At 42.1% G+C, this 11,355-nt stretch overlaps 1 protein-coding gene across 1 annotated transcript; it reads left to right on the top strand.

Annotated features, from left to right (window-relative positions):
- The first annotated feature begins 206 nt into the window (after positions 1 to 206).
- LOC109616647 (nuclear factor 7, brain) lies at positions 207 to 4,944 on the top strand. Its single transcript, XM_020053894.2, has 6 exons — positions 207 to 1,388; positions 2,338 to 2,433; positions 2,512 to 2,742; positions 2,860 to 2,882; positions 2,969 to 3,087; positions 3,195 to 4,944. The coding sequence occupies exons 1-6, from the start codon at positions 978 to 980 to the stop codon at positions 3,737 to 3,739; spliced, it is 1,425 nt and encodes a 474-aa protein (XP_019909453.2). The 5' UTR covers positions 207 to 977; the 3' UTR covers positions 3,740 to 4,944.
- The last annotated feature ends 6,411 nt before the right edge of the window (positions 4,945 to 11,355 follow it).

Genomic DNA, 11,355 nt, shown 5'->3' with positions numbered 1-11,355 from the left:
GAGCAATTACACAAGAAGGTCTCTCTCTCTCTCTCTCTCTCTCTCTCTCTCTCTCTCTCTCTCTCCGGTATGTGTACTACAACAACAGGTATAATAAGCAAGCCGCTCTGTCGTTAAAAGTGTTTTGTGGAGCCACGCTGTTTGTTGATGTGTTAAATAAACATCATCAGTAGCGAGAGGGAGTTTTGTAGGTATACTCGTATGCATCCTATATTTTGAAATGGTTTGTGCCCCACCAATTTTTTACACTGAGCATATTCCATTACCCGAGACACTCTGGAACAGTGGGATTAAGACCAGGCTATTATTTGACAGCATCCCTTGGGTAATTAGCATTAAGTCTCTTGCTTAAGGGCAGAACAACCAATTTATTTATTTTTCATTGTTGGCTAAGGGATTCAAACTAAAAACCTTTGGGTATTGACCCAGTGCTCTAATCACTAGGCTACCTGCATTCCTTATGCTGTGTAATATACAATATCTTTAATATATAGTGTGTGGTTGAGGTTGCAAAGACGAAGTACACAAATACCATCAAGGACTAAGCCCCAACTTCATAGTAACACTGATAGTATCCCACTCTCTTTTTTTAAGCTACTAGACAGTATCAATGGTACCTTCTCCTTGCAAAAGTCATCCACCTGAAGTGTATGTTCCTTTCCATGTATTATTTGTCTCTCTGTTCTTGGAGACATATGGGTGGATAGAATCAGACACACCCATATCTTCGCCTAACCCAAACTCCAAACTATGGTTTTCCTGCCTAACCAGACTCTCCACTCCACACACCTGTTGAGAGTGTGAATAACTAGATTCTCTTTGTTTATGCCACAGCCTCTGGGAGTATGCAAGTTATTTGAGGGGATTTCATTTTCACAATCAGGACAAAGTTAAGAAGCACAATAGAATACTACCGCTGTTAAACGACAAAGTTGTTCAATGTTAAAGTTCACACATTCCTGGAAGGTTTGAACAAAATGGCTTTCAGTTTGTCATTCCCAGAAGAGGATTTACTCTGTCCTGTGTGCTGTGACATCTTCAAGGATCCCATCGTCCTGTCGTGTAGCCACAGCTTCTGTAAAATCTGTCTGCAAGAATTTTGGAAACAAAACAAATGTCTGGAATGTCCAGTGTGCAGAAGAAGGTCCTCGAAGTCTGAACCTCCTTGTAACCGGGCCTTAAAGAATTTGTGCGAATCCTTCTTACAGCAGAGACATCAGAGTGCTCCAGTTCTGCAGAGACCTGCAGTTCTCTGTAGTCAGCACAATGAAAAACTCCAGCTCTTCTGTCTGGAGGATAAACAACCTATCTGTTTGGTGTGCCAGGCATCAAAGACCCACAGATCTCATAACTTTGTCCCAATTGATGAGGCTGCACAGGACCACAAGGTAGTATGGGGTATATACTTTGTACCAGCACCTAGGTAACAGATTAGATACTACTGTACAAGAGGTCTTGTTTTGTTTAGAACTACAGTGCCCTCAAAGTACTGGCACCCTATGTAAAAATGCAGTAAAAGATGTAATTCTTGTTTATTAGTTGGATCTTACAATAAAAAACCTAGCAATCTAACCTTTAATTGAGTGAAATAAACATAATCAAGAAAAAAATAAAATAATCAATACCAGGCCAGCGCCTGGAGTTTGTTAAATGGCATTGAAACTCTGATTGGAACCAGGTTCAAGTCTGATTAGACAACCATTTTCATCAAGAGGTTGGTTTGGTGTAGAAAGAGCCATGATCATGCAGAAAAGAACATAATCCCCACAGAATCAAGCTTTGGCAATGGCCATCACAGTCCCTTGACCTTTATCCCATTGAAAACCTGTCGGGTGAGCTGACGAGGAGAGTCGACAAGAGTGAACCAAGGACTCTGAAAGATCTGGAGAGTTGCTGTATAGAGGGATTGTCTCCAATCCCTTCTTCTGTTCTCACACCTAATCAGACATTATAGGAGAAGACTCTGAGCTGTTATCCTGGCAAAGGGAGGGTACACAAAGTACTAATTGCAGTGGTGATAATAATTGTGGCATGCATGTTGTTAAATAAAATAATTATTTCTTGATGACAATTATTTCATCAAAAAATATTCACTCAAAGGTTAGATTCATATTGTTTTTTGACTGTAAGCTTAAGCTGCTAAACTACAATTCCATTAGTTTAATTATTTTTTGTCAATAATTCTGGAGGGAACTGTATATATTTTTGTTTTTGTTTTGAGTAGACAGTAGTCATTGAGATGACAATGGATACTTTGAAATTTTCTTTGACATTTAATTTACTTTGACATTTCGTAATTGTTTCAATTGTATAATAATCAAGAGACTCTTATTCCAGGAGGAACTCCAGATTGCTAAGGTGCCACTGAAAGAGAAACTGAAGGCCTTTAATGAAATGAAAGAAATCTGTGATAAAACAGCAGATTATATTACGGTAAGTCAAACATGTTTGCAATAATTTATTGGTGAATTCCCATCACATTCCAACAATCCTCTTTGGCATTGTCTTCAGAGTCAGGTCCAGCAGGCAGAAGGAGATATTAAGAAGGAGTTTGAGAGGCTCCACCAGTTTCTGCGCAAAGAAGAGGCGGCCAGGATAGCTGAATTGAAAGAGGAAGGCAAGCAGAAGAGTTTGATAATGATGGAAAAGATTGAGGAGCTGAACAGATTGATATCATCCCTTTCAGACACAATCAGAGCTATTGAGAAGGAACTGAGAGCTGAAGACATCTCATTCCTCCAGGTCAGGACACATTTCTCTGTCATTGTGGTTAAGAATTGTCAGAAGATACCATTTCAGTTTTCTGCTTGAAATTAAACAATGACGTTACGCTATTATTTGTATTTGATGTGTTTTCAGAACATCAAGGCCACCATAATAAGGTAAGCCATTGTACCCAGTTTCTCTTTTTGTTCTGAACCCAACACTACTAACACCAACAGCACTGACCACCTGAATGTTATTCCAGGGCCAAGTGCACACTGCCAAATCCACAGCCGGTTTCAGGAGCGCTGATAGATAAAGCCAGACACCTGGGAAACCTGCCTTTCAGAGTCTGGGAGAAGATGCAGGAGATTGTTAAACACAGTGAGTTTGATGGATTAAGCTGCTCAAATTCATGTTAGGTTAACCGAAAACAATGTGAAATTAATGACATTAATGATTTTCCATTCATTATCGCTCCTTGTTTTTAGCCACTGTAGTTCTGGACCCAAACACTGCGCATGCCTCTCTCTGTCTAACTGATGATCTGACTGGTGTGAAATGCTCAGACCAAAAGCAGCAGCTCCCTGAAAACCCAGAGCGGTCTGCATTCTATGCAGATGTTCTGGGCTCTGAGGGGTTCCTCTCAGGGAAGCACAGCTGGGAGGTAGAGGTGGGGAAGCATCCTTACTGGTTTGTGGGAGTGGTCAAAGAGTCAGCTGACAGGAAGGTGAAGATAAAGAGAACACCCAGATTTGGAATCTGGGAAATAGGACAGGTGGGTGGTCAATATTTTGCGGCCGGTGGGTCCATCAGTCTGAAGAAGAGACCCGAGAAGATCAGAGTACAGCTGGATTATGACAGGGGAGAGGTGTCCTTCTGCGACCCTGAAGACAAGACGGTCCTCTTTACCTATAAAGACACATTTACTGAGAGAATGTACCCATTGTTCTCTGTTGGAATGGCTGATAATTACAACCGAGATCTACAGATCTGCCAATCAGAGGTGTTTTTGAAAGTCGTTTCAACAGACTGAGGTGTCCAGCTCCTCATCAGGTGGTGAGGTATTTGCTGAACAATGCCAATGTTTTAAAAGTGACTATCAACAATGTGATCATTATGATGACAAAGATGGTTTGCCCAGAGCTTTATGTTTAGAATAGCTGTCGTTCAGATTGAAACATCTAGCTGTCTTTGAGAATTTGAAGCATTACTGTTGGTTATTAAATCTATTGATTCTTGTTGTAAAACAGATAACATACAAAATAATTTTTTTCTGAGTTCAATATTTGTTTTACAAAGTCAAAGGTCTTGTAACTATTGCTTGAAGTCTGCTCTCTTTAGGTAACTGAATAATTAGAAAAAATGCAGAGCAGTGGTCCAGGGTTAATACTACAGGCTCCATGCTAATATGTGGTTGACCACTGATCTATCAATCATCTGCCTCACTCAGTTTTTCACTTTCAGTATAAAAAGCCTAGGGAAAAAACTAAGAAATATATGTAGGGAGTGTCCACTCATCTTTTTAAACAGAATAAAATCCTTATTACTTTCCTGGTTACAGTGTCTTTGTCAAAAGTTTTTTGGATTAAAGCATAGGTGTCGAATTGGTTCCACAGAGGGTCAAGTGCCAGCAGGTTTCCAGTCTTACCTTGTGTGATTGACTAATAAGGTTACAAATTAGTCAGGATCTACCCTCACCTGGTTGTTAAGGTTTGAACTAGGCACCAATTTACTTTTGTTTTTTACAATTGCTAACATCCTTTTGTCCAATAGTCACATTTTCAGAACTCTAAACACAATTGGCACAATATCTGTCTTTTTTTTGGACCATACCATTAACACAATTCATGTTGTTTTCACAGAGTTTGCAGTAAATTAACACATTTCTAAAATGCTTACATTTTCTTTACATACAAGCTTGCCTAATACCAAAATTATGGATTTGTATTGGCTAATTTACAAATGCTTGCACACAGCATGCCAGAAATGAAGACCTAATGTTCAAAACCTTAAATATTGTATAAAGGCTTTACTTCTGCTACAACAGCAGTTCAAAAGCTATATTGAAACAACTGAAAAGCATTTTTGAATGAACAGGTCATTGAAACATTGAGAAATAGCTGTAAGTTGTTTTATTTTTACACATTTTGAACCAAAGGTCATGTTTGTTGGAGTTATTGTTACTCTCTGGCAGCAATTTCATGTTGCTAATAATGCTTTTATTGTAGCAATTCTGTCACTTACAATTTTTTTCTACTCTACATTTTAGTAAAGACAACTCATTCACTTTTATATAGTATCTTGCCAAAAATGCACACATTCGACACTCAACCAAAACATTTTGAGTGGTTTACAGTAAAATTAATCTGAATAATAAAAAACAATTGATTTCATTTTGTCTATTGAATGCAGGTAGAACTGAAACATGAAAAGTAATGCAGTTTTTGTAATGCTATGAACTATTAGTATTTTGATTGACTATATTGTTCTCTTGGATAGAAAACATGCTAGTGTTTTGACAGAATGATCAGATATTGAGTAAAGTTTACCGTGTTTTGATAGAGTTAGTGTATGTAGAGAAAGGTTTTTGAATTTTGAAATGTTCTCTAGAATTGGTATTTAATTAACGAAATGTGGTTTTGAGCAGAAAATGAACTACTTGGCTAATTGTGTGGTGTAGGTGTGTTTCTGTGTTTGAAAAAAGCATCTTAACTATAAGTAAACACTTATTAGCAATTGTTAAAAACTGTAAAGGAAAATCCAAAAAACGATTCCTCTGTGGAATCGGTTTGACAACTTAAAAGCACCAATTTCTATGATATACATTGTTTAAAATGCAATTATATTACAACAATGTATAGTATATTATGTATTATTTATTATAGTGAATTCTGTATTTGGTAGTTTTAACAGGTTAGCAACCATGTGAAGACATCATTCTGTCAACTACAAAACCCACACTCAAACTGTTGCATCCTGGCATGGCAGGCCTGTTGACCCAACACTCTTGCTCCCTCCTTAAAACTGCACTATTGAGTTAGGAGTTCAAAAACATAGCATTTTCACATAAGATTTCAAGCTCAAATTATAATTTTTTCTGTAGCCATGGCAAAGATTGTTGTAATTCTATAAGCAGTTCAGGGTTGCCAGGTTCAGCTGAATTGCCCTGCAATGTCCACACAAAACCTTTTTGTGGGAATATAACATACATTGTCAAACTAAAGAATAGAACCAATTAAGAAAATGTGTGAATGCAGTGGCAACAGTATTTGTAATGATGGGTACTCCTAGTCATTTGGAAAATGAGCCGCCTCATTTCTCTAAATGGATCTTTGATTAAATTGCTTAATAATTACTAAGAACCATCAAAAGTGTAAATACGATTGTGACATGATGCCCTCTACTTACAATGTACTGTTTTCTGCAAGGCAGATTGACTAATTGTCCCCTAAATGTGTGAAATGCAGTTTAAAGTGGATGTTGCATAATGTAATGTAAATGTCCACCAATATACTGTACTTTTTATAATTTATTTAAGTATACTTTATTAAATATTACAGTATGTTGACTTTTGTAATGTCTGGTTGCTTTGAACAACTGTTTCCCCCTCTCTCTGCCTGTCTGTCTACTAATATCTGGCCTATCTGCTATTCTCCCTCTGTTCTCAGAGACATGCAAAGAAGAGATATAATCATACCCATACTTTTGCCTAGCCCACACACCAAACTATGAGTTACCTGTGGAACCAGACTGGTTTCCTGTAATCTCTACTAGGTTGTCCACTGACTAAACTGTCGGGACTAAAGTGGTAATCACTCTGAAGTTCACTCTATTAATGGTAAAAACTCAAAATGGGTCTGAACAGGGAGATTTTGTTCTACATAGAAGATAGTGTTGATCATGGGAATTAATTACTACAAACATATTTCAACCTGTAACAGTGTGAGGAATTTTCACCACATATTTTAAATGACAACAAGAAACGGTGGGGTTGTAGTGCCAAATTTGGAGCAAACATTGAGTTAAAAAAAATATTCCTCAAATGAATCTGAATTCTAATATGGTTTAACACTTGCCATCAAAAGGATACATTTTAAAATGAAAGTTAAGAATCAGGAGTGACAGGTGATAAAATGCATTGTAGCTTTCAGCCCGTCTTTCCCAGAGGAGGATTTCTCTAGTCCTCTGTTGTAAAAAAGATATATGTCTATAAAGCCCCATCTGCAGGAACACTCAAAAGAAAAGACTTCTCAGGAGTGTCCGGTTTGCTGGACAATATCCTAAAAGACTGACCGCCCCCATTAGCTTACCACTTAAAATAAGTTGTGTAAGACCTTTTCACAGCAGATCATTCTGTCTGATGTAAACAGCCCATCTGTTTGCTTTGTCAGACCTCAAAGACACATAAATCTAATGACTGTGTCCTAATAGTTGAGGCTGCACAGGATCATAGGGGGAGAGAGCCTGTTATCCTCACTTTAGATTTAAATTATTCATGCAGAAACTATTTCCCTGTCAATTTGCAAAAGTGCTAAGATCCAATAAATCTGCAAACACAAAGGAAATCAGTTACAGTACCCCAGTGTGAAAGGAAAAACAAAAGGCAAAGAATGTATGGTTTTGGATTGGAGCCATGTTCATTTCCATATGTAAGCAGGTGTCAGGTCCACATCTAAAAGCATTGCGACCGACAATTTAAAAAGTAGACATGTAATGGTGGAAAATGTATTACAACCCTGTTTCCCATAAAGTCTGTGTGAAATGTAAAGAAAAACAGAATGCAATGATGTGCAAATCATTTAAACCCTATATTCAATAGAAAGTAGTACAAAGACAACATATCAAATGTTATTGCTTCTTGAAAAATATATGTCCACTTAGAATTGGAGGGGTTCACCACTCTGTGAAAAACTGCAGGCAAACAATGCAACAATTTAAGAATAAATTGGTAAACTTGCCCCTGTCCCAACTATTTTGAAATATGTTGTTGGCATCCAATTCTAAATGTATTTTTCAACATTTGATATGTTGTGTTTGTACTATTTTCAATTAAATATAGTGGGGAGAACAAGTATTTGATACACTGCCGATTTTGCAGGTTTTCCCACTTACAAAGCATGTAGAAGTCTGTAATTTTTATCATAGGTACTCTTCAACTGTGAGTGACGGATTCTAAAACAAAAATACAGATCCACATTGTCTCATCTCATCTTCATCCGCTTATCCGGTATCAGGTCGCGGGGGCAGCAGCTCCAGTAGGGGACCCCAAACTTCCCTTTCCCGAGCCACATTTGCCAGCTCTGACTTGGGGATCTTGAGGCGTTCCCAGGCCAGTATCGAAATATAATCTCTCCACCTAGTCCTGGGCCTACCCTTAGGTCTCCTCCCAGCTGGACGTGCCTGGAACACCTCCCTAGGGAGACGTCCTGGGGGCATCCTTACCAGATGCCCGAACCACCTCAGCTGGCTCCTTTCGATGCAAAGGAGCAGCGGCTCTACTCCGAGTTCCTCACGGATGGCTGAGCTTCTCAACCTATCCTTAAGGGAGAGGCCAGCCACCCTTTTGAGAAAACCCATTTCAGCCGCTTGTTCTCGCGGTCTTGTTCTTTCGGTCATGACCCAGCCTTCATGACCATAGGTGAGGGTAGGAACGAAAATTGACCGGTATATCGAGAGCTTTGCCTTCCGGCTAAAGCGATTGCAATACCACCCCTACTGCTCCAATTCTCCGGCCAATCTCCCACTCCATTGTCCCCTCACTCGCGTACAAGACCCCGAGATACTTGAACTCCTTTACTTGGGGTAACGCCTCATTCCCTACCCGGAGGAGGCACTACAACGGTTTCCTGCTGAGAACCATGGCCTCAGATTTAGAGGTGCTAATCCTCATCCCAACCGGTTCGCAGTCGAGTGCGAACCGGTCCAGTGAGTGCTGAAGGTCACAGATCGATGATGCCATTAGGACCACATCATCCACAAAAAGCAGCGATGAGATCCCCAGCCCCCCAACTGCAACCCCTCCCCACCCCGACTATGCCTCGATATCCTGTCAATAAAAGTTTAAACAGGATTGGTGACAAAGCGCAGCCCTGGCAGAGGCCAACCCCCACCTGGAACGAGTCCGACTTACTACCGAGAACCCTTACTGTACACAGCTTGGATAGTTACCCGTTTTCCCCTCCTGAGGTGTCGGACAATTTTCCAGAAACAACTTGGTGCCGACCGAAAGTCCTTCTCCATGGCTTCCCCAAACTCCTCCCACACCCGCTGTTTTGCCTCTTTCACAGCAGAGGTCGCAGCCCTTCGGGTCTGTCGGTACACTGCAACTGTCTCCGGAGTCCTATAGGATAACATATCCCGGAAGGCCTCCTTCTTCAGTCGGATGGCTTCCCTGACCACCGGTGTCCACCAAGGTGTTCAAGGGTTACCGCCCCTTGATGCACCTAAGACCTTTAGACCACAGCTCCCCGCTGCATCTTCGGCAATGGAGGCTTTGAACATCGACCACTCAGATTCAATGCCCCCAACCTCCACAGGGATGCCAGAAAAGCCCGAAGGTGTGAGTTGAAGATCTTTTGGACGGGGGCCTCCTCCAGACGTTCCCAGTTCTTCCCTCACCCCCTGACCCAACTCACCACCAGATGGTGATCGGTTGACAGCTCCGACCCTCTCTTTACCCGAGTGTCCAAAACATGTCTCAGATCCGATGACACGATCACAAAATCAATCATCGAACTTCGGCCTAGGGTGCTCTGGTACCACGTACACTTATGAGCATCCTTATGTTCGAACATGGTGTTCGTTATAGATAATCCATGACTAGCACAGAACTCTAACATCAAACGACCACTCGAGTTCAGATCAGGGAGGCCGTTCCTCCCTATCACGCCTCTCCAGGTGTCTCCATCATTGCCCACGTGTGCGTTGAAGTCCCCCAGCAGAATTATGGAGTCCCCTACTAGAGCCCCATACAGGACTCCATTCAGGGTCTCCAAGAAGGCCAAATACTCCCAACTGCTGTTCTGGGCATATGCAGAAACAACAGTCAGAGATCCCCCCCCCCTACAACCCATAGGCGTAGGGAGGTGACCCTCTCTTCCACTGGGGTAAACTCCAACATAGCGGCACTCAGCCGGGGGCTTGTGAGTATCCCTACCCCTGCCCAGCGCCTCACACCATGGGCAACTCCATAGAAGAAAAAGTCCATCCTCTATCCAGGAGCACGGTTTCAGAACCGAGATTGTGTGTGGATGTAAGCCCCACCAGATCTAACTGATAGCGCTTCACCTCCCTCACAAGTTCCGGCTCCTTCCCCCACATAGAGGTGACGTTCCATGTCCGCAGAGCCAGCACCTGCCGCCCGGGTCTGGTCCGTCGAGGCCCCTGGCCTTCACTGCCACCCATATGGCAGCGCACCCAACCCCAGCGGTTCCTCCCATGAGTGGTGGGTCCATAGGATGGAGAGGGGGTGCCACATTGCTTTTTTGGGCTATGCCTGATCGGGCTCCGTGGCAAACCCGGCCACCAAGCGCTCGCCGGCGAACCCTCCCTCTGGGCCTGGCTCCAGACAGGTGCCCCGGGCTTCCTCCGGGCAGGGTAACTCCTCCTCTTCCTCGTTTGTACATAGGGTTATTTTGAATTATTTTGTTTGATTTTTAAGTAATTAAATTGCATTTTATTGCATGACATAAGTATTTGATACATCAGAAAAGCAGAACTTATATTTGGTAATATTTGGTACAGAAACCTTTGTTTGCAATTACAGAGATCATACGTTTCCTGTAGTTCTTGACCAGGTTTGCACACACTGCAGGAGGGTGTGCAAGGGTGTCCTTAGTTGCCCTGGCTGTGTGTTTTGGGTCGTTGTCATGCTGGAAGACCCAGCCACAACCCATTTACAATGCTCTTACTGAGGGAAGGAGGTTGTTGGCCAAGATCTCGCAATTCATGGCCCCATCCATCCTCCCCTCAATACGGTGCAGTCGTCCTGTCCCCTTTGAAGAAAAGCTTCCCCCAAGAATTATGTTTCCACCTCCATGGTTCACGGTTGGGATGGTGTTCTTGGGGTTGTACTCATCCTTCTTCCTCCAAACATGGCCTGGACATGCGCTGGCTTGAGCAAGGGGACCTTGCGTGCGCTGCAGGATTTTAATCCATGACGGCGTAGTGTGTTACTAATGGTTTTCTTTGAGAATGTGGTCCCAGCTCTCTTTAGGTCATTGACCAGGTCCTGCCGTGTAGTTCTGGGCTGATCCCTCACCTTCCTCATGATCATTGATGCCCCACGAGGTGAGATCTTGCATGGAGCCCCAGACCGAGGGAGATTGACGTCATCTTGAACGTCTTCCATTTTCTAATAATTGTGCGAACAATTGTTGCCTTCTCACCAAGCTGCTTGCCTATTGTCCTGTAGCCCATCCCACCCTTGTGCAGGTCTACAATTTATCCCTGATGTCCTTACACAGCTCTCTGGTCTTGGCCATTGTGGAGAGGTTGGAGTCTGTTTGATTGAGTGTGTGGACAAGTGTCTTTTATACAGGTAACGAGTTCAAACAGGTACAGTTAATACAGGTAATGAGTGGAGAACAGGAGGGCTTCTTAAAGAAAAACTAACAGGTCTGCGAGAGACGGAATTCTTACTGGTTGGTA

Source organism: Esox lucius, chromosome 15 (assembly GCF_011004845.1).
Source record: "Esox lucius isolate fEsoLuc1 chromosome 15, fEsoLuc1.pri, whole genome shotgun sequence".
Lineage (NCBI taxonomy): Eukaryota > Metazoa > Chordata > Actinopteri > Esociformes > Esocidae > Esox > Esox lucius.
Note: the sequence above shows the minus strand (reverse complement) of the source record. Positions and strands in the feature narration are given on the sequence as shown.